The sequence below is a fragment of the Hevea brasiliensis genome, chromosome 2 (genome assembly GCF_030052815.1).
Source record: "Hevea brasiliensis isolate MT/VB/25A 57/8 chromosome 2, ASM3005281v1, whole genome shotgun sequence".
NCBI classification, from domain to species: Eukaryota; Viridiplantae; Streptophyta; class Magnoliopsida; order Malpighiales; family Euphorbiaceae; genus Hevea; species Hevea brasiliensis.
Window position 1 is genome coordinate 113,079,752 of NC_079494.1, and position 22,968 is coordinate 113,102,719.

At 32.8% G+C, this 22,968-nt stretch overlaps 4 protein-coding genes across 6 annotated transcripts; 1 reads left to right on the forward strand and 3 right to left on the reverse strand.

The window, feature by feature from the left end:
• Window positions 1-3,321: 3,321 nt before the first annotated feature.
• Window positions 3,322-5,063, forward strand: LOC110661481 (probable WRKY transcription factor 69). Its single transcript, XM_021820127.2, has 3 exons — window positions 3,322-3,840; window positions 4,029-4,166; window positions 4,395-5,063. The coding sequence occupies exons 1-3, from the start codon at window positions 3,761-3,763 to the stop codon at window positions 4,954-4,956; spliced, it is 780 nt and encodes a 259-aa protein (XP_021675819.2). The 5' UTR covers window positions 3,322-3,760; the 3' UTR covers window positions 4,957-5,063.
• Window positions 5,064-6,689: 1,626 nt separating this feature from the next.
• Window positions 6,690-11,350, reverse strand: LOC110661483 (ATP-dependent Clp protease proteolytic subunit 5, chloroplastic). The gene is made up of 9 exons (XM_021820132.2): window positions 10,871-11,350; window positions 10,488-10,622; window positions 10,260-10,386; window positions 10,062-10,154; window positions 9,834-9,879; window positions 9,671-9,743; window positions 8,125-8,159; window positions 7,376-7,464; window positions 6,690-7,083 (listed from the first exon to the last, which is right to left on the reverse strand). Exons 1-9 carry the CDS (start codon window positions 10,996-10,998, stop codon window positions 6,877-6,879), a joined length of 933 nt encoding a protein of 310 aa, XP_021675824.2. The 5' UTR covers window positions 10,999-11,350; the 3' UTR covers window positions 6,690-6,876.
• Window positions 11,351-11,909: 559 nt separating this feature from the next.
• Window positions 11,910-16,117, reverse strand: LOC110661482 (uncharacterized). 3 transcript variants are annotated; one of them, XM_021820129.2, is made up of 7 exons: window positions 15,598-16,117; window positions 14,074-14,737; window positions 12,920-13,544; window positions 12,713-12,813; window positions 12,532-12,621; window positions 12,323-12,450; window positions 11,910-12,228 (listed from the first exon to the last, which is right to left on the reverse strand). In XM_021820129.2, exons 2-7 carry the CDS (start codon window positions 14,725-14,727, stop codon window positions 12,084-12,086), a joined length of 1,743 nt encoding a protein of 580 aa, XP_021675821.2. In that variant the 5' UTR covers window positions 14,728-14,737; window positions 15,598-16,117; the 3' UTR covers window positions 11,910-12,083. The 3 variants fall into 3 exon arrangements, with proteins under 3 accessions (XP_021675821.2, XP_021675822.2, XP_021675823.2); XM_021820130.2 differs by having other exon boundaries at window positions 14,074-14,812; XM_021820131.2 differs by having other exon boundaries at window positions 14,074-14,846.
• A 1,460-nt stretch (window positions 16,118-17,577) lies between these two features.
• On the reverse strand, window positions 17,578-18,752 carry LOC110661447 (pectinesterase inhibitor 10-like). The gene has a single exon (XM_021820077.2). The coding sequence runs from the start codon at window positions 18,700-18,702 to the stop codon at window positions 17,893-17,895; it is 810 nt and encodes a 269-aa protein (XP_021675769.2). The 5' UTR covers window positions 18,703-18,752; the 3' UTR covers window positions 17,578-17,892.
• Window positions 18,753-22,968: the final 4,216 nt, after the last annotated feature.

Sequence of the window (22,968 nt, forward strand, 5' to 3'; positions counted from 1 at the left end):
AGAAACCTTTTCAAATACTAGAAAAAAATAGAAAAATAAAATCTAGCTAAAGAAAAAAAAAACCCCAAACTTCGATAGTGAGAGGAATAAAATCCTAAAAATAGGGAAAGAAATTCATATGTAGAAATTCAAATTTATTCATAATAAACATATATATGAGAATTTATTAAAAAAATTAACAAAAAAAAATAATAAAACAAATAAAAATAAAAACAATCTAAAGGTAGCCATTAGTAAGAGATGCATCGGAAAGATCTTCAAGAATAAAAGAAAAAGAGGAGAGGAGATATTTGTGGTTGTTGCTTTTAATTAAAGTAAGAAAATTCGTATTAAAAAAAAAAATTCCCTTTATTAACATGACATATAATTGGGGCATATGATCGAGTTGAAAAAAAAAAATACGACCTCTATATAATGGAGGCGAATTTACAACTTCTCCAATTGCAAATATGTTATAATTAAAAAAAAAAAAACTTACAAACAAATGTCATATATATATATATATATATATATATATATATATATATATATATATATATATTATTAGATCCATTTAAACAATATGAATATTTGAGGTGTTTAGTGATTGAATTTAAATGAAATGACATGTTTTTTAAAATGTTATTGAGTGTGGCATTTTTGAGAATATGTGATTGTAATTTTTGACAAAAGTTGAAGGATTTGACAAGTATAGCAATAAAGATTATTTGCGCGTAATCAAACCCCTTTTCGAAATGACATTTTTTTTGTTAAAGGCCTTTATAGAAAATCTGTTAGATCGAGTGCGTTTATTAATATGTTAAAAGTTTAAGTTATTAACAGATGTTTAACTCCAACTTCTAATAGGAGTAGCAGTCCAAGCACAGTTAGTCAAAGCAATCTGGGTAAAATTGTAGCCCACTGAGTAGAAATTAGCAGAGGTTCAACTCCACTTCTTATAGGAGTAACAGTCCAAGTATCATAGGTCGAAGCGATTTGGGCAGAATGCTAGCCCATTGAGCTATCCCTACCCAGTGTCAATAATCCTTCCAACACTTGTGAGGGATTCAAACTCGTAACCTCGGCTCTAATACCAATTGTTTGAGCACTTACAACTTCACTAAAAGTTTAAGTTATTAGCAAAGGCACAATTTTAACTTTCTACAGCGTAGCAATCCAAGCACTATGTGTCAAAGGAATTTAGGCAATATGCTGACTTACTGAGTTATCTCTATTTAGTGTCAACAAAATATTTTTTTTTAATGGATTAAACAAATACTATTTTGTAAATGGTTTCAAATTCACATTACATATGTAATAGTTTATTTTTCATATTATTTTTATAAATAATCCTTCTTTTATAAGAGGAAAAGAGAGAGGGACATGGTTGAGAAAGAGAGAAATTAGCTTATTTTGTTAGAAGGAAAAAGGAAAGATGAAAAATTGAAAGCCTAATTTCCTGTTTTGTAAGAAAAAAAAAAGGGAAAAAAAATTATAAGGTTTATGTGAAAAATATTCAAAGAACATTTTGAGCATTTTCTTTTCTAAATTTTAAGGAAAAGAGTGAAAAACAATGTTAAATTTTATTTATTTCCCTACAATAGGTTTTTTAATATAATCTTATTTATTTAATATAAACATAATAATAAAAATATAATAATTTTCTCTCTCCACTTTTTTTTTTCAACAAAACCTGAAAAATAAATAAATTTTATTTTCTCCCTTATTAAAAAGATTAGCAAGGCATTATTATTTTCCTTCTATAAGAATTTTACTTTCAATATAATTCTATTGGCTTTTCCTTCTAAACTGAAAAAGGATTTTATGGGCCATTCTAAGTAACGAAAAATTGGAAGGGTGCGACTATAAAAAGCCCGAGTTCATAGGAGAATGAGTTTATCAATTGTTAGATTAAATATTTATAAATAAATTTTTATATTATATATACATTTTAATTAATTTTTCACACATGTCAATATATATATTTAATCTAATTAATATGTATTAAGTTTATTCTCATATGAGTTTGAGCTGATATTAGACATACCCAAATTAAAAAGAGAGTAATTAATTGCGTACCAATGATTAAAAAGTAGATTTTGAAAAAAAAGAAAAAAAAAACGAATTATATTTAATCAAAATCAAATGTATTTGAATGCAGTTATTATAAGATTAATTTTATTTAATAATTTTTAAAGTAAATACTTACATTAAAAAAATTATTATTTTAAAAATCTGAAAACTACAAATTTTGTATAACTGAGCTATGATGATAATATATAATATATGGTGATGATAATTAAGAATATACATATGCCACATATATTGTCTAAATTCTGTTTAAATGATATTCAAATGAAACTGGAAAGTTTTTGACCCACCATAAATCAGAACACAAAATATGTAATGGGAATCTTCAATTCTACATATTTATGTATTATATTAGCTCTATGGTGGATCAATGTCTAAGCAAGAATTTCTGCATGTTCAAATAAATGGCTGGTTCATCCAAGTTCACAGTGAAATCAGAATCCCATTACCCGAGACTATATATTATTATATGCAAGTTCCAGGTTTGTGCTCCATTTTAATAAAGGAATCCGAGCTACTACCTTCTTAGATAATTGAATATTGGACCCAAGTTTAGGCTGGCCTGCCGCTTTTTTTTGTTTTCCATCACCTCATCAAAACTGGCCATCCACTAACATTTTCAATGCTTTCTATGCAACTAAATCATGAAATTAAATCTCCAAGATTAACATTAATTTCATTTAGAATTCAAATTCACTAAAAAATAACCCCAATTTTTATTAATAGATAATAAGACTTGTTTTAATTTATTTAGATAGGGTGAATATTAGAGAGGGAAGGGCTAATGCAAAGTCCAGTGAATATTTTTTTTCTATTTCTCTCTGTACACTCATTCATGTTTAAGATTGTCATATCACCTCAAATAGAAATATCAAATGCTGGTTGAATCCATGACAGAGAATCTCGAGCATTTTGCATGCCTAATTTCACTCATATATTATTGAACATATTATTAATTTCAGTATACTGTCAATAAATTTCATTTGTATTACCACAATTACATTAGTAATGGGAAGGTAAGATGCAGATAAGAAGAGTAATGTCATAGTCTCCCCACCAAATTCAGTAAAAACCAAAACCAAGAATTTAACTTTTGCATTTGTAAGTTCCCACATCACCAGATATGTGTCTGTCTGCACTCACACTTGGTAGAAAATTTTATTCTTGGCATATCCACCATGATAATATCCACATGGCAACCCTAAAAATAGAGTATGGAAGCCAGTGGTTTGCTCTAGCCAACCAGATGAAAGGGTGCATGGGGCCAGCATGTTTTTCTTTGAAATATCTATCGTTACATTAATTAATTTCCAACTGTAGGAGAGGGTGGGTTTCTTTATTTCATTGGAGGGTGAGGGAGTGATGCTGATCTATGTACATGGTGGTTGTTCTTGTTCACTGCTTTATATTTAATGAGGGAAAGAAAAGAGGAAAAGCAACTTGATGAGGGGGGTTGTTTTTCTTCTATTGCAGCCTAGCTAACTACCCTTTTCCTTTTCTTTCTGCTGCTCTCTCTCTCTCTTCCTCTCTCTCCCTCAAAATCAATCAATTAGAGTGTGATCTCGATCCTGTTCTCTTCCTTTTTCACTTACTTCTCTCCAAGTTAAATCTTCACAACTATCTTCTCTGTCCAATCTAATGCTTTTTGGCATAAGATAAGTAAAGCAGTTATTAATAGCAAAAAGAAGTCATGGATGGTTCTCCCTCTTCTCCAGAACTTGACTCTAAAGTTTCAGAGCTCAAATCAGAAACTCAGGCCTCCAAAAGAAGGTGAGTTAGTACACTATTCTCTTTTTCTTTAGTTACTTCTTCTGTCTGGTACAAATTTTTTTTCAGAAAGTGGGATGCTATAATCTAAAAGCTAATTATTGTAATTAAGATTATTTTCATAGCTTAATTCTTTTTGTATCCAAAAATTTGTTTGATAAACAGAATTTTCTTTTCTTCTGCTGTTGCAGGAAGCTGGTTGAGAAGACTGTTGTTACAGTGAGGATTGGAGAAAATGCTGGGAAAGTAAAGCATGAAGGGCCACCTTCTGATTTTTGGTCTTGGAGGAAATATGGGCAAAAACCGATCAAGGGATCTCCCTATCCAAGGTTAATTTATTTCTTATTCCTTTTGGATAATCTCTCTTTTTCAACTAATTAACTTCAAATCAACTTAATTATTATTCTTCACTTATTTTCTCATAATTTTATAGCAGATTTCACTTTTTTAATTAGTTCTTGAATTTAACCAAAAAATTCTTGCTCCATTGTTTTCCCATGATTTTTGCTCCAACACACATCAAGAGTTGTCACTGGTTTCATGCTTCTCCTATTTAGGGGCTATTACAGGTGCAGCACATCAAAGGGCTGTTCAGCCAAAAAACAAGTGGAGAGATGCAGAACAGATGCTTCTTTACTGATAATTACGTACACCTCGACCCACAACCACCCAGGTCCTGATATCCATAGTACCAACCTCAACCAACAACTAAACGAATCCCAAGCCCCATCCACAGATGAAGATCGTCCTACAACTCCAAAACAAGAACAACAGGAAGAGGAGAATCATAATCAACCCACTGTTTCAATCAGTCCAAAAGATGACAATGAAGGCCACAATTTTCACTACTTACAATCCCCAATAAACTGTTCTCAAGATATCATGATTAGCCAAGAAGATCCGTTCACTGAGAACCCTGCAGAAAAAACTGATGACACACTGGATATTCTCTTGGATGAAGAGCCCATCTCTTGCCCTAGAATGATGACACTTGCAACACCCAAATCAGAAGAAAATGACTTCTTTGATGAGCTAGAAGAGCTACCCACATACTCTGGTTTCACTAGCTTCATGCGGAGCAATTTTTACGATGAAAGGATTCCTGTTGTCCCTTCTTGATCGTTGTGTTCTTGGCGTTTGCAGCCTAGAAAAATGTACTTTGCAACAATGTTCACATCAGATAATATAATATATATGGCCACTAGTAGCAGTAGTAGTTGTTATTACTTGTTGCTTGGCAGCTTCTTGTTTTCTTGTTTATTTGATCACCAAATGACTAAAAAAGTTGCACTAGTGTTGGCACCAACAGAGGAAGTGGAGAGCTATCATGTGATCTCTTATTGGGTTTCTTGAGATTGAGACTAAAATGAGTGAGTGTGAGAGAGAGAGGCCTCTTTTGGTGGTTGCATTCTTTCGTATATGTTAATTAAAGAAGGCACGAGGTTCACAAGTGAGTGCCTCAAGATCTTTTAGGAGATAAGGCTAGTCTCTTTTGCTTTTGTTGAGTGGTTGATTGGGTGGAAGAGAGATGTTTGTCCTTTTTGGATATGTTTTTCTTTTAGTTTGATTTATTGGGGAATTTCAGGTGAGATAGAATCATCAGTGCATCACTACTCTAAAAGGTTTGATTTTGGATGTATAAACAGTTTACAGATTCTCCTTCTGAGGATAAGGATTGGCCAGGAAGAAACATCCATTTTTGTCTTATTTATTTTTTATATAATTAATTTCGATTTAAACTTAATCTTGAAACCTTATAGTCTTATGCACTAAAAGATTAATTTATTCTTTAAATTTAATCATTTTATTTATAAATTTTGCATGTGATAACCCCATGTACACGTATGTAATCAAATTAATTTGATTTATTAATATTATCATCATTTTGATATTTGGTTTGGTACACCAACTCTTGCAATTTTGGCATTGTTGGTCGAGATTTTAAATATGCATCATAAATTAATTATAAGAAAATTTTTATTACAACTTTACATTGAATTATATTTTATTTTTAATTGGTAAATACAATAACTTCACTTTAAAAAAAAATTTAAAAAGTGAGGGTTAAAGTCACTTATTATTTAAAAGATAAGAAATTAAAGGGTATTTTATTTCAATACAAAGACTGAAAAACAATAGAACAAAGGTATATTATAAATTAGTACTTGAGATTTATGAAGTTTTTGAGATTTTGTTTTATTAATAAATTAGTCTTTCTATTTAAATAATTTTGTATATTATACATTTAAATAATTATACATGTTAAATTTAAAATATAATATATACATATATTATGTTTTAAATATAATAACTATAATTTTTTTATTAAAATATTACTTATGTGTCGTGTCCTAAATTATTAGAAATAATTACAATAAAAATCCAATCACATTAATATATTTTTTAAAATGTAAATCACATTAACTTAATAAAATTTTAGATTACATAGAGATAAATTGAAGTTTTATAAGGAACATACAAAAGTCCCTTTCTCATGTTGTACAATTTATTAATTTAATCAATAAAATAAATCATATTTAAAACATAATAAATATATATATAAATAAAAAATTTATCATATTATATAATTTATTAATTCAAGTAATATAATACTCACCTGTAAAGTTTCATTATAAATCATAAAAAATTATAATAAAATTATTTTAATCATTTCAATTTTAAATGTCTTATTATAATAATATATATTTAATTAAATTATAAATATGAATACGAAATGTTTTTATAATATGATTCAAATATTTTAGAACTATTCCTAATAATTTAAGATTAAAACAAAAAGAAAACATTACAATAAAATTTTATATTTATTTAAATATAAGATATAAAATTAATTAAATATAAAGACTAATTTATTAATAAAACAAAATCTCAAAAAATTAATTATTTCTAAAGAGATTAAGTTATAACTTTTGATAAATCTCAATGACTAACTTATAATTTACCCTAAAAGTGTATATATATATATATTCCTATTTTTTGCAAATACACGCTATTTCATTCATGATCACAAAAGACGGGTCATTGTTGATCTGCTGCAGCAGCCAGTGGCTGAAGGGCCTTGAGAGGATTTGTGATGACACCATCAACAAGCCCATAGTCCGTGGCTTCTTTTGCGCTCATGAAGTAATCACGATCCGTATCCTGGTTGATCTTCTCAAGACTTTGACCAGTGTGGTAGGCGAGATACCCATTTAGGTTTGCCTTATGATGCAGCATTTCATTTGCCTGACAATTATGCCTATAAGTTAGAACCATCCTCCTCAAAAAGGAAAATAACAGTTTCAATATAAAACCCATGAGTCTCATACCACCAAAAATTTGTAATTTCTCAGTGTTTTTCATAAAATAAAAGGAAAAGGAGAACATTATATCTATATTTGAAATTTCTTAATATGCAATATTAGCAATTCATTAGGAACTGTATGTAGAAAGTTTATCCAATTTCCAGAAATATATGACTTAAGATCAGAAGCACAATTCACTATCAAAGAGAAGCCAGTGAAAAAGGTTGGTATACCTGGATATCTATGTCAGATTGCCCACCTTGAGCTCCACCAAGAGGCTGATGGATCATTATCCTTGAGTTTGGCAAGCTGTATCTTTTCCCTTCAGTCACATGAGAGGAAAGAGAAACATGTTCAGTAAATTTAGGAACAACCAGGGGTGAGCAGATTTCGGTTCAAACCTAAAAATCGAACCAAACCGAATCAATTCGGTTTAATCGATTCGATTCGATTTTATATTATAAAAATTTCAGTTATTTCGATTCAGTTCGATTTTAAAGAGAAAAAAATTGATTAAACCGAACCGAACCGAATGGTAATTTTATATATTCAAATCGAATCAAATCAAACCGAATCAATTTTTGAATTGATTTATTTTTATGGAGAATTTATGAATTACAATTATATATATATATATATATATATATATATATATATATATATATATATAAATTGTTTAATTTCATTGATTAATGATTATTAGGTTCAAACCAAACCCAAAATTAGACCAAATAACTTGAAAATCAAGTATAAATTAAAAAATTAATAAAAAAAAAACTGATCAATTTAAACCGAACTGAACCAAAATAAAGCGGTTCGATTTGATTTTTCATCCATTTCGGTTCGATTCGATTCAATTTCTAAAATATGTAATTCGATTTTTATAATTTAATTCGGTTCGATTTGAACCGAATACTCACCCCTAGGAACAACCACCATAGGTTAAAACTTTTAACCAACAAATCAAAGCAGCTTTTTTCACCTTTTGTCCCAGCACTAAGCAGGAAAGCTCCCATACTGTTAAAAGCACACACATTAGTAAGTGTACATATAAAGTGCACCATGCAACAAGTTAGTAGTATTCTCAGGAACAGTGTTCCCTTTGCCTACGTGTTCACTGTTGAAAGATTAATTTTAAAAGTAATTACATTCTTACACTAGAAAAATGTCAGCTCTTCTCTCAGATAGAAAGTAATGACTGGCAATAGTTAAATAGAGTGATAATAGTGCTACAACCAATCCTCAGCATGGAACAGGGATCCCAACTTAATAAAATTTCTGGATTTTATTAAGGGACATATCCATCTAAACAGGGTTTCTTATATGTTTCAAATTGCACGTCCATCACAGAATCCCTAATTAACAAGCATGAAAGGCTATAAGTGACAACCGTGCAAAACAGGAGCTGACAAGTAGCTATATGAAATGTATAACATGATACTGCACCAAACAGAATATGAACACACAAGTAATTATCAGACTCAAAAACTGCTGAAATTATTAGTTGTACTTATCACTCTTCCAGCCAAAGGGTTGGGGTATGAGGTCCAAGGCAACTAACATTCTCCATAATGTTATGCACAGTGATGAAATTCAGCTCAACCATTCAAAGGATCTATGATAAGAACCTTGAGATTTGCATCATCTAACCCTATTAACCCAAGTTTCAAACATTAACCATATGAATGCTTGTCAAAGGAAAATTATGATCAAGAAGAAGCAGCTCAATCACATGCAATCAATGATAGCAAAAGAACATCTTTCCCCAAATTGTCTGTCCCCCTTGCACCACATGGATATCTTTCCCAAACATTTATTGGTCTCCCCTTCACCCAAACTAACCCTATATCATAGAAACCCATTGATGTTCCAAATAATTACACTGCTTCACCGACTGTTTTAGAATAGTAGAATCTAGCATTGGATAAGAGCTAATTCTGATCCGATTGTGAAGCTTTAGGATAGGTTCCAGAAGCCATCATATAAACAGGAATGCTTATGCAAGTAAACAAGATAAGAAAATAAGTGGGATAACAAATTTGAAGAAACGAAAATATATGCAAAAGACAGAAAAAATAGCATCTTACTCAATTATCCCTCAATTCCAAAGGCTTGGAATTTTCAGCCAATTATTCAGTTTTTACAACTGTTTAGAAGCTACTTCACAGTTCTTTGTTTTGCTTTACCTTTTTTTTTTTTGGTTGCTATCTTGTATTATCTCAGTGGACAAGGATGCATCCAATTTTCACGTGTTCTAATAAACTTTTTACTCATCCAGGAAAAAAAGGGCTACTGTTTCATTAAACCTAGCAATTCATTGTCACAAATTCGGAGAAAGATATACCATTACTAACATCATAATGCCCATTCTTATCCATCTAAGAAGAATTGAAGTGGAAATATCATTATGTCCCAGCATCCAGCAAGGTCGTAAGGTACAAATGAGAGAGAGAGAGAGAGAGAAGAAGAAGAAGAAGAAGAAGAAGAAGAAAATAAGAAAGAATTAATTAAACCAGCGAATCTTGTACCTAGCTGCCAATCCTACACAGACAGTGGATACATCAGGTCGGATATGCCTCATTGTGTCAAATATCGCCATGCCTAGGAAAATAATAAACAATTAATTAAAGAAAAGAAAAGTTAAGAAAGAAGTGAAGATACAGAAGAAGAACAGAGTAAAAATAACATTACCAGCTGTAACTGATCCTCCTGGAGAATTTACGTACATTATAATGTCCTGTGTCAATGAAAAAGAATGCACCAACTAATAAATCTTCTGGACAATTTCTTTAAAATGTACAAATTGTGTTATAGTAAGATCAGTTCAAATGGCGTTGTGTTTGTGTGTGTGTTGGAGAGATGAAATTTGACAGTTTATTATCAAATGCATCAGCAGATGTAAAATGACATAAAACAGACCTTATTAGGATCAACTGCATCAAGGTAGAGAAGCTGAGCAACAATAATGTTTGCCATGTCATCATCAACAGCTCCACCACAGCGTATAATTCTCTAACAGCCAAGCTATACAATATCAGAACTCGTGAAAAGCAAAATTTAAATTTGCAATATTTGATCCAAAGCAAATTCACAAAGGAAAGAAACCCAATCACTCACGTATTGAAAAAGCTGACTAATAACACTCTGGAATCTCTCATGCACCATTGGAGGTGGCCCTTGTGCTTGACCTTGCCCGTTAGCGTTTGCAGGGAAGTAAGGTGATGATGGGATTTCCAAATCATCCCTACAAAACAAAATAGTATTTCTCCCTTTTCTTTGAATACAGAAATTAAACAGACAATAACAAAGAATACAAGCATGAATTCGCTCATAAACTGTAGCTACCTTATTGACCAGATCCCTCGTCGAGAACTTTTCTCAGGTGCCCAAAACTCACCAGAGTAAACAGCCTTTGCTGAAGACAGCTGAAAATTCTTTCTACTGCTACTACTACTACTTCTACTTAACTTTCTCAATTTTCTGCAATAAACAGGAGCTTATTGAACGTAAGAAGCCAGCTCCAAAAAATTGGCTTGCTCGCTCTTAAATTGTTAAAATCAATAAATAAATAAATAGAATAAAGAATTCAACTACTTTAAGCTATGCCCATTAACTTCCCCTAGAAAACTAAACCTAAAAGCTGTGACATTGATTCCTTCAAATGAACACTTAAGCAGGCAGTAATTTAATTCATGCTAACAGATAAATAAATAAATCATTCATAAAACCTGGAATGAAGTGGCTCGAAGGGGAGAGAAGACTTCTGAGAATCAAGAGTGGTGCTAGGGTTTGGAGAGAAGACGAAGGAACTGAATCTTAGAGAGGAGGCCGAGGAGGAGACCAATAAGCGTGCCATTTGTTGCCGATTACTTCTTGACACAGCCCGAACAAGTATTAAATTGGTTATGCTGTTTTAGGTTAAAATTTTAGCGCCTTATCCTATTAAGTTTTAGGGCTCGACGGCTCTCAATCTGGGAGGCGATAAGGGAAGAGAGAGAGAGAGAGAGAGAAAGAGGCGTTGGCTACAGGTAGTGTGTTCGAGCAAGAAAGATGTCAAACAGTGACTTGTTGAATATCTCTCGATTTGGATCCGCTATTTAAGGAGGTCGGATTAATCTGATATTTTATTTGGATCATCTGGACTCTGTATTTTGAGGGCTCAAGGGCCAACTCATTGAATCCCAATCTGACACGCATGCCTTCCAGCGGAACTTATTGAGATGAGAGAAGTTTAAAAAAAAAAAAAAAAAAAAAAAAAAAATTCCATCAATCCCATCCTGTTAATATTGAAAGAATTAAAATGTATAAATCCAACCATCTACAACGTATCTTGGTAATGTTCCAGGATGTGTTGTTCAATCCTGCTTTGTAAATCTTAAATTCAGATTCGAGCTCCAAAGAGTCTCCTTGTTAGTCACCACTTATGACCCGATCAATTGGTTGTGGCTATTGTCAACAGCAATGACGAATATGACTTGGCATCACAACATTCCTAAAAATCAACACAAAACTGAACCAAATAGCAGAAAAGACGAGATTTCTCTCTGTGTATTGAAGAAAAAAAATAAAGCATAAAGGAAAAATGTTGCTTAGCTAAAATAAAAGCCTAAAATTACATATAATTCAACGCTGATGAGGGAGGGACTCTTGTTGAGTGGTAACAGTCCTTCGGCTGCTTCTATATTTGCGGGATCGTTCTAGCATAAACTTTTCATAGAGGGCTAGACAAAAAAACAGCTCTATGGTAAACATCATTTTCAGCAAAACTTAAGGTAAATTTTCATTTATATATATTCAAGCTGTAAATAAAGCATCCTTGTGCAATCCATCTACACTAAGTCAAAAAATGCTACTTCACTAGCCTATAGTTAAAGGAAAAATTAACATAGCTGTTCAAAAATATCTTCAGGTATCATAGCTAGAGCAAGATTTCACACAAAATCAGCAGCTAGCTTCAGTTTGCATCTGTTCCTGAATCGCCTTGTAGCATTGTAGGCTGCAAAGCGGAAGCTTCGACTTAGAATCTCTATACTTGTAAGGGTTAGTACAGGAAGGGCCTGCACACTTCTCCCGTGGAGGAGGATAGCTGCATCAAAGTTCCAACGATTAGCATTCAGGAAACAAATATTCAGCATCAATTGGAACAAAAACTTTCAAGTTTCAACCACAGAATTTTAAACCTGCAAGCTTTAGAGTCAAAAATACTAGGGAAACCCATCTCCTTGGGGAATGTTACGACAGTCCCAGTTGGGCCCATGACCCATCTGATAGTGTTTGATGCAAGCATCAACGCATTAGCAGCCTTCTCCTGTACAAAGCAAATGAGAAAATTACATGTACAGCTTCACATAGAGACAACAAAAATATTTTATCAGACAGCTTCTATTACCTGTGCTAATTCTTCCTGGCGCTTCTTTATTTTGTCTTCTCGCTTCTTCCTGCTGGAATCTTGACCAAGTATCTTTCTAATAGCCTCAGCCTACAGAAATTAATTAAATAAAATTCTTAAAACTTGGACAGATCTCAAATATACATAAGGAAGACATTAAACTCAGACTGATAAGAGAAACCTCAGATTCCCTTGCAGCCTTCTCAACTTGCATTCTACGTCTCTGAGCAGCCTCAGCTTTCTTTAGTTGCTGCTCCACTTCAGAAAGTTTCTCCTTTTGCTCTGTATAAAATGAATACAACAATAGCAAGGAAGGACTGTATAAGTAGTATTCTAATTAGAATTCTCAGAAAGAACACAAGGATTAATGATAGTAATCAATACTCACTTCTTGGTGCTGCAGGTGGTAATCCATTTGGAAACTCAATTAAGTTGGCACCAGGTGTAGAGCCATCTTTGCTTGACTGAAGGGCCCGCTGGCGTGTGGTTAGAGTCATCTCCCTCTTACCATCCATCAATGTATCAATAGATTCCTTTTTCTGCTTCTTCTTCGTATTACCTTCATGCTCACCCTCAGAGGCCAGATCATCTTCTTCCTCATAATCTGTGTCCTCTGATGCTCTGTCTAATGTGCACTTCTTCTTCCCATCCTTCACCAACTTTGAAGCACCCATTTTGTCCATGCTAGACAGCTTTCGCTGTTTCTTGCTGAATTCTTCGTTATCTTTATATTCTCCAGCAATCTTTGGAGTTCTCAGTTTCTCCAGGTAACGAATCTCATCATCCTCATAGTCTTCACCAATTTCTCCATCCAATACACGCCTCTTGGGGACCCGCTTGCTCTTACGAACTGGTTCAGCTCTCTCCCCTTGCTTTCCTGAGGTATTCTTCAACTTTCCCATAAAAGTACTGTCTTTCCCAAGACAAAAACCACCTGCAGAAAGACCTTTCCAGGGCACTCCTTGCAAACCAGTCCTCTTATCTAAATTGGAATGCTCTTCCACTAAATTCCCCTGCAATTAAAATAATGTAAATGAAACGATTACATTGGGGTCTGATGTTAATAATGAGAACTATAATTAGGTCAGACATTGCACATTCATATAGAAGATATTCTTCCATAAGAGTAAAGTAAGATATGAGATACACCAGGAAGAAAACAATTCCAGGTTCGTAAATCTATAGGCGCAAGCAGCAAATCAGTGTGACAACTGATACCAAGATTCAAAGGGATAACAAGAATAGGGCAAATTTTGAAATTAATAGATAAGAAGTTATAAAGGAAATAGCACTCTACACAGTAACTTCTTGAAATGCATACGCAGTTCTATAAGCAAAGTGTACATATTACTGTCAGAAGAAGAGCATCCAAAATTTTTGAGTTTACTGTCTACTGCTACAATTAACAAATCTCATATGCAAGTGCACACTGCATACAGGCACACACACAAAAAAAGAATAGTGTACACAACAAATACATGCATCCTAATACATAAATGCATACAATACATATAATCGGATGAGTCAAGCAGAAAAGATTACCTGAAAATTTTGTTTCTGCTGAGATCTGGAAGTTTGTGAACATCGAGAGTTCTTAGCAGAAGATGCACCATCAGTCGGCGAGTTGGCATGAATTGTGTGTGTGACACCACCGACCTTGAGCTTAACTTTTTTAACTTTGTTGTCATTAACTAATGCATCTAAAATAACACCTGAATGCTCTGAACTCTGGCTTTCACCATTCCTTCCACTATAAATATTTGCCATTCTTGACTCCGAGTCAAAGGATTCCTTCACCTTGCTTGTGTTTTTCCAATTAGCAGGAGCAAGGACACCTTCACTAGAGCGCTTATTGTTAAATGCACTTCGTCCTGTATCATTACGGTAAAATGCATTGAATCCTCCGCTCTCCTTATTCCTCATATGGGACTTTTCACCTTCGACTTCAGTAGCAGAAGAAACCCTGGACATACATAGATTAAGATTGAACTCTTTCCTCCTAGAATTAGTATCAACATTCTCATCACTAGATGCCTTGCTCACATCATCTGAAGGTGGTGTGGTTGATGAGGGTGAATGATCACAGCTTTCAATTGCTAGCTGAGCATCAGGCTTAGGCCTACGAGATGTTTGACTCCTTTTCTTTCTTACAGCACTTCCAATGCTATCAAACCGAGCAAGACCAAACTCTTCCATGAAGAAAAATCTGCAATAGTCCAGTTGCTTCCACTCAGATGATGAGATAAAGATAACCCATAAAAACCATGTGCTCCTCTCGAAACTGCTATATCAAAGACATATGATAGCGACAAGTCCTATTGAATAAATCCAAACAAGAATTAAGAATGCGACACTTTCTGGTTGTACTACCAAAAAAAAAAAATGAGGAGCAGACAGATAATGAGGAATAGAGGGCAACCAGTGTGAAGCAGCCATCGACTAGTTTAATACATGATACAACAAAATTGATTAAAGTAAGCCAAATTGAAAGATGAAATAAAAATTAAAATGATTAACCACGTATATTGCCAATGATAAGTTAGGGATAATGAGAAATCAAGCTAACTGATACCGACATTAGTGAACCCAGGAAATAAAATTCAAAGGATAACCGGCTCCACATTGCATACATACAACATCTCATCAATGGAAAAATTAGAGTGGAATTGCAGGGAATGCAACCATGTAAGAAACGGAGTAAATCGGTAAATCAACAAAAGAGTATGAAATAAATCAAGCAAGTTTGGCACATAATAAAATCAAAGCAACGAAATCAACCAACCCTGTATCAGTAAAGTTAAAAACCAAGTGAAAACGAACAAGAGAACAAACTCCTAATAAGTTCCACAAACGAACCCAAAACAAATCAATCCACCGAATCGTCACACGATAAATCCACAGAAACGCAACCCAGAAAGACAAATATACTAATACACATACAAAATCATACATTCATGATTCATCGACCATCAATCATTCCAAAGAAATAAAACCCATAAAACGAAGAGCGGACGCCACCAGGCACCCACAAAAATCCACACAAGTAAACAGAAACAGATGTGTTACCTTGAAGAAAATTCGACACCCAAAGGTCCTCGTGGCAGACAAGCGAGAGAAAAGACCCTCAGCAAGACGCGAAAACAAAAGCAGAGAGAAACAACAGAAAGAAGAAAGGAGAAGGACAGAGAGACAGAGAAGAGAAGAAAAGGAGAATAATTGAGGAACAAAGATTTGATGGTGGCGTTTGGTTATATTTGTAGATTTAGTGATGGATGGATAGATAGAATTAGGGTTAGAGAAGGAAGGATAACTACAATGATGAGGATGAGAGAGGTAAAGGCATAGATGAGGAGTAATAATCCCCTCGTTCTCCATCTTTTGGCTATTGCCACACCGCACCCTCTGTTTTTTTTTTTTTTCCCCTTATTGTTTGGGGGTGATTTTAGCCTTAGCCTTGTTATAGTTGTGTCTCCTATGTTGATTCGGTCACGCAACTCGGTTGATCCGACTCAGAGAACCCAATGTCTCTCTCTCTCTCTCTTTCTTTCTTTCCTTCCTTCCTTTCTTTCTTTCTATCTCTAGAGTTTTCTCTCTCTTTCGCCTTTCCTTTTATTTCCCTCTTCTTCCACACACGGTTACGCTGCAAATGTGTGCGCACGTTAAGATGATGCGCACCCATTCGATCATGTTAGCGTGTACTCTCTATTTGTTTTTGCAGGCTGCGTGACACGCTTTTATTTTTTCCTTTAGACAGTAAAAAAAATTAAAGAGAAATTTTTAGACAAATTTAAAATAAATTATTTTTAAAGTAAATTAATAAACTTATTTTTATATAAATATGTTATTTAATGTTTAATTATTTTTTATATTTATATAATTATAAATAAATATGAATGATTTGAAATCATTTAATTAATTTAATTTATATATAAAATTTAAATGGGTAAACTATATATGTCTATCGAAAAAGTTTTCACAAATCAAATTAAAGAAAAAGAAATATGAATTTCTTTTAATATCTACTTTATAGTTAAAATTTTAAAATATTATTTTTAAAATTAATTTAAAATTAGATCACAATTATTAATACAACAAGATATTCTCTTTTGTTGGTGTTATGTCTTAATTCTAAATTTTAAAAAAATATATTATTAATTTTTTATTTTATTTAAATTTTTTTAGAAATTATTTTTTTTATTACTAAGTAAAATAAATAATTAGGGTTAACATATTATTTGCTCATCATAGCAGCAATTGAGCAGACTGACTTGTGATATATTGGGTGTTAAATAATTACTCTAGATTCTAACTCTCATTTTGATGTGGTAAAAATGACGGGTATTATGAGCAATGTAGATTCAGGAAAAATATTTTTATTTAAATTTGATTTATAAAATGTATATATTTAATAAGTGAATTTTATTATATATTTTAAATTTTATATTTATATAAATTAGATTTAAATAAAAAAATCTATTAACAATGAAAAATACACATAAATTTTGATATGGTAATTTAGCAAAATTTTAAAGATGCTTTTTCTAAATGTAAATGAGAATTTAAAGAAAATGCTACCTACATATCAATAATAATAATAATAATTAATTTGAAAAATTAGAGATATTCTAATTATGCCTATTACAGTTTTTTTTTTAAAAGCAGTAGTTGATGGTAAATTGTACCATGTACAATAAGGCAAAAAAAATTAAGAGAACAATAATAATGATAAAAAGGAATTGGATTAATATAAGTACGAATGCTTCCTTTAAAATAAATTATTTGTAAAAAAAAAATTAATTAAATTTTTATAAAATCATTCTTGATTTTTATTTTTTTTTAAATGAAAATTGATTTAAATTAAAAATAATTAATTTTTTTTATTTTAAACATAATAACTATTTAAAAAAATCAATTGAATTAAATTTTTTATAAAATTCTATATTCTAAATAAGGGGAAAAAGAATTGATTTGTTCAATTATAACATATGAAATAAAAACATAACAAATTAATTATTTAATAACTCTCCATGAAATGATTTTGTTTTTGAAAAAATGGGTGTATAAATAAGTTTATTATACATTTGACAAGAAATATCACCTTGATTATACATACGACAAGGAATATTACTTTCTTGACACTCACACATCTAGAAGTATTCTACTGCACTTGTGTTGGAGCTAAAGTTTATGATAATTCCATATAGATGAAGTTAATTAAATGCTACCGCACCAAAAGATAAATGCTCAAACTAAATGAATCTTCCTTACTGTCTCTAAATTAAACACTTGGGGGCCTCGTTGTAATGATTAATGCGTGATTAACTAATATATATAATAATTATGATTATCTGATTGATATATCTAGCGGAGCAATGCAGTAGCAATGGCCAAGTTGTTGCTAGCTATCTTCGTCAACTCATCGTCAAAATCCTTCATTGGGGAATCTTCTCCATTGCCTTCCTCAGAGAATGCTTCCTCGCAAGTTCCAATATCTGTTACAGAGGCGCTAAGGACGGTTTTAAGCCTCGCCATGTCATGAGCGGCGATAGATTCAAAGGCATCGTCGAGGTCGTAAAGTGCACTGTCATATGTCTCAAGACATGTGTCTAGGCAACTTTTAAGGTCAATTGACACAGACGGATCATCGTTCATTGCTGTGGCCTTGGCGATGGCTTTTTTCAAACCTTCACGGAGAGCTTGCATTTCCATTTTCAGGACCGAAACGGGATCGGATTCTCCTTTATGGAAAGGAATGACGGAGGCAAGACATTCCGTTGGGTGATCGGTTGAGTCACATATCTTCTTCACGACAGGACCGGCTGCAGACAATGGTTTAAGGATTGGAAATAGCAAGGGCAAGCCTTTTGAAGAATCACCTGCAGCCTCCTTTGGGAGCTGACTTGTAGCAGTGGTCGGAGGCAATGGGGCTTCAGCGGGGGCATCTGTGGATTTTGAATCATCAGAAGGTGCAAACAAAGATGAAGAAAACAAGGATGATGGAGAATCGGATGGTGTGGAGGCAGCGGGAGATGGGGATTGCTCAGGGGACGAGGATATTGTAGAGATCACTGGAGATGGAGCAGGAGCAGCACCTTGGCCGTCTGCAAAGGATGAGATAAGAGAAGAGTAGATGAGGAGGAGAAGGAGGATGAACTTGTTGATCTCCATCATCTTCTTCTCTTTATTTTTTTTGTTATTTTATGAAATGATAAAAGACTAAGGAGAGAGACAACGAGAGAGGAATTATTTCTTATTACTGAAATGATAAAAATATATAATGGGGGTGCCTTTAGAATGATTTATGGTTATGCGAATGAATAGGGCTTACCATTGCTCTCTCTAAGTTTAGTGTAACTATTTTTTGCATATACAATCATAAGTTTATAACCATTGAATTAATTTCAAAATTAATAATTATGATAATAATTAATTAAGATATGTATTATTTAAGTAAAACTTGGGTCAATATTAATGTTGAATTGAGGGGAGAGATTATTAGTATGTCCTCACTCTGAAAATATAGGTCTTACCTTATATAACTAAGTGAAGACTGTTTTATTGTTTTTAATGTAGCACTATTTTTTAATATTCTCAGTATGTTTAATAATTAGCCGAACTAATGATTCTTAGATCTGATGTAATATTCATCATATAAAAGATTAGAGAGGCTAACTTTTGTGCATAATACTTAGGGAATTGAAAACAGATTTGTTAATAGGGAATCACACATTATTTTGAGTTGTGATGATAAACAATTTCTATTTTAATGTTTATAACACTTGCTTATACAAGTTCCTCCTTTGCTAAATTATGGTATTTTTTCCTTAATCGGTAGAATACTCCCTTTTGTTTATGTGGATATTTTTAGTTTACTTTTACAATGACTATTGCTTGCTCAAGGCAAATTGCAAAGGAAATTTTGGTTGTGCCTCATGTATACTATTACATGTTCCATCTAGTTGTTAAGAAATGATGTGATTTTCAATAATGCTACTCATTGTCGCATTTCCTCTGTAATATCATATTTCACAGGGTGGCAACTTGAATGAAAAGTGTTACTAGTCTTCAACTTGTGATTGAGATGGATGCCATAAGAGGTTGGGAAAAATATCAAAGTTGCTAGACCAAGTATCATTTGGTCTCACCACCATCACATTCTCTTAAATGGAATACTGATGAGGCATCTCAAGGGAATCCTGTATTAAGTGGAATTGGGTGTGTTCGAGAGATCATAATGGTTGTACTATTTGTCTTTTTTTCTTGTCCTATTGGCACTTCAAACTCCAACGACGCAAAACTCAAGGCTACTCAAAAGGTATTACTATTATCAAAGGAACTTCTCCCCAAACTTCAGGCTAGCTGCAATTTTATTCTTGAATCTGATTCTTCAAATGCGATTTTTTGGATGTCTAGCTCAAGCAATGGTCCTGGGTGTCTATATGATTTGATAAATGTGTCACTTAATATTTGTGCCGTACTTCCAAGTGTCTCCTTCATCAGCATAGAAGGGAAGCAAATTACCTGGCTGACTATTTAGCAAAAAAGATTTAATTGCTTTCTTGTAACTTAGATTAGTGTGATCTGTTGGTTTAGTTTCTTTTGAATTGTTTCGTTTCAATGTTGGTTAAGTCTCGTTTTTGAGTTTATGCTTTTGGTTATGTTAACTGCTGGTTCAATTTTGGATGTTATATGTACCATTTTCAAGTTTTTTTTTTTTTTCACTTAACATGACACATAATAGGAAGGATGTAGTAGGGAGATCTATTGACATAAAAAAAAAAAAAAAGAGAAAGCCAAAAACGCTGCAGACCCCCCCCCCCTTTTCACCTCCCTCACTCTCTTTCTCTCACCTCTCCCTACCTCTTCCCTTCTTTTTCCGCCGAACCACCATTGCCGGCGACACCCACCAACATGGCACAACTCCGGCGACCCTCCAGTGGTGGCCAAAACCACCAGAAACGGCGGCAAAAGAGGGAGAAGAGAGAGAAAACGAACGTCCGATCGAGGCGATTCAGGTGGCGTTGGAAAGCTTGTTCCGAGAGCTTTCTTTTGATACCAATTTTGCAACAAATGGAGGTCGGATGAGTGAGATATGGAGGAGAAAAGTTTCGGGTTTTTCAAGCTTTTTCGTCAGATCTACGACGATCCGACCGTTGGATCGACGATCCGAGACCACTTATGGACTAAGGAAAAGGAGAGGAACATGATGGTATGATCAAATCCTGGACTATGGAGATGATTCAACTTCCAGAGGCTTCCTCATAAATTTTTGGAATTTTTGAGACACAGATAAACTTCGGGTAAGACAATTTTTATTATTTCTCTGTCTGTAGAGCATAAATACAGTGTTTCTTAAATAGGAAAAGTTGGAGAAAAAAAATTCTAAGAAAAATATATAATGAAAGTAAAATTATTTGGAGATATTCTATGGTGTTAGTTGAATTTTTGAGTGATTGTAGAATATTTTTGAGAAATATAAATGGATTTTAGTTAGATTTTTAGCATATGGGCATATAAGATTATTTGAAATTAAGATAATTAAATTTTATATAATTGGTTGAAGCTTGAGGATGGAGGTTTAAATATGTGAATATTGAATTGAGTTGAATTAAGAATATATTAGATGTTGGAAACTTATGGAATCGAGTAAAATTCTTGGATAAAATATTCATGGGTGATTAGAAAATTACAATTCATTTTGCAATAGCCTTATAATATTATTAAGGACCACGGGACAAAATTTTAGAATTTTTAGAGCTTGTTTGAGTGGATTTTTGAAAAATGTCAATTATAGGGACTAAAATGTAATTTTTAAGATTTTGAGTATTGTCTGATTTGGAGGGCCCAAGAGGGATCATGTGATATGAATGAGATGTGATTGTGGAAATTGAGAATTTAGAAGTGTTATTTGAGCCTTTTTGGGTAGTCGGATTTATTGCCTCTTTATATTTTTTTATTAACTTATTAATAATAAATTTATAATTTAATTATTAGGTGATCGAGGTCACTATTTTTCGCATCCACAATAGTCATCGGTGTACTGTGAGTAAAATATTAATTTTAATTGTAATTTCACTATTATTATATGTTCAAGCATGTCCATGCATCACTTATATGTATGTATCTATGTAAATAAACCCTAGGCACGTTTTATGTTGCATTTATAACTGTTAAAGTGCCATGGATATTATTGTGGTAATTTGGAGCAGTGTGCGTGCGTTGGTGTGCGTGTGATGTGGTGTGGACTATGGATAGGACGGGTAGACACGGCTTGAGATCTTGTTGGGAGGGTAGTCACGCTTGAGTTCTTGATTTGGTTTATTGAGTTCTTGTTGGATTTAAGAAAATCACTCATATATTATGATTGATATTACTGGGTGTGTGAAGACTCCAAATTACCTTTTTGATGTTATGATGTGAAATTATTGCTGGTGTTGCATTTCACTCTACAGGGTGCATTAGTTTTAGATAGTTATAGAGATTATGGTTAAAATTGATATTTTACTCGCTCACTCTTGTTCAATATTTGAGGAGTTATTTTACAGAGCAACCTATTTTCTTCCTCGCAGGTTTAACGTCGATTATTTAATTGTTTTACTATCTTTTCTAAATTTAAAATCTAGAACTCCGCATGTGTTAGTAATAGTGTGGACCTTGTTAGAAATTGTGTTAATTTAAATTTTTGAGATTTATAAATGAAGATTTGTATGGTATTTAAACAGTTTGTAAATGAGGTCTCCTTGATTTTAGTTTTCTGAAAAGTTCTGGGATAAGTTGGCCCGAAATGAAATTATAACAGTTTAATTTAAATTATCTTATATGCATATTGGGTCTAAATTGTGGGTCTGGTTATGGATTTGAGGAATAGTTAGGCTTACTACGGGCCTCGGGGGCTTTAAGCTGGCCCAGGTCTTAGTGCCGGTCCGGCCCAAAGGTTGGGTCGTGACAGGAGTGTAGTCCGTGTGTTTATATTAAATTTTTCCTAATTTCTAAAGATTAAATAAAAAAATAAGAAATTTGGTAAAAAATAAATTAATTCATAGGGAGCTTGAGATCATTTTGTACTTGACACACTTCATATTTATAATATACGAATTATGTGGCAAATAATTAGTGATATGGTCCTTATTGAACAACACCTCAGAATGTATATGAAATTAAGAATGATAGTGATATTGGATTGAGTCTATCACATGTCCTATTAGATTTATACGTGTGCATGTAAAGATATTTAGAGTGTTCTTGTGCTAATAGGAGTTAGAAAACTCATGATCGTATGAGATCATAAAAACAAGTGTTTGGCTAAAAAATTACTGAGCTTGTTAAGTTATAAAGATTATTTATGAGCCTCAATTTTTTAGAGATTGTTTGGTTTGACTTATAAATTAAAAAATTACTTAAAATAAGTAAAAATTATAAGTAAAGTATCATTTACTT

Coding starts and splice junctions, on each gene's coding strand:
- LOC110661447 (XM_021820077.2), bottom strand. CDS start 18,702: ATGATGGAGATCAACAAGTTCATCCTCCTTCTCCTCCTCATCTACTCT.
- LOC110661483 (XM_021820132.2), bottom strand. CDS start 10,998: ATGGCACGCTTATTGGTCTCCTCCTCGGCCTCCTCTCTAAGATTCAGT. Junction 10,623..10,870: donor TTCGAGCCACTTCATTCCAG/GTTTTATGAATG, acceptor TGTTTATTGCAG/AAAATTGAGAAAGTTAAGTA. Junction 10,155..10,259: donor TTAGTCAGCTTTTTCAATAC/GTGAGTGATTGG, acceptor CTTGGCTGTTAG/AGAATTATACGCTGTGGTGG.
- LOC110661482 (XM_021820129.2), bottom strand. CDS start 14,727: ATGGAAGAGTTTGGTCTTGCTCGGTTTGATAGCATTGGAAGTGCTGTA. Junction 13,545..14,073: donor AGCAGAAACAAAATTTTCAG/GTAATCTTTTCT, acceptor TTTTAATTGCAG/GGGAATTTAGTGGAAGAGCA. Junction 12,814..12,919: donor ACCACCTGCAGCACCAAGAA/GTGAGTATTGAT, acceptor CATTTTATACAG/AGCAAAAGGAGAAACTTTCT.
- LOC110661481 (XM_021820127.2), top strand. CDS start 3,761: ATGGATGGTTCTCCCTCTTCTCCAGAACTTGACTCTAAAGTTTCAGAG. Junction 3,841..4,028: donor ACTCAGGCCTCCAAAAGAAG/GTGAGTTAGTAC, acceptor CTGCTGTTGCAG/GAAGCTGGTTGAGAAGACTG. Junction 4,167..4,394: donor AAGGGATCTCCCTATCCAAG/GTTAATTTATTT, acceptor TCTCCTATTTAG/GGGCTATTACAGGTGCAGCA.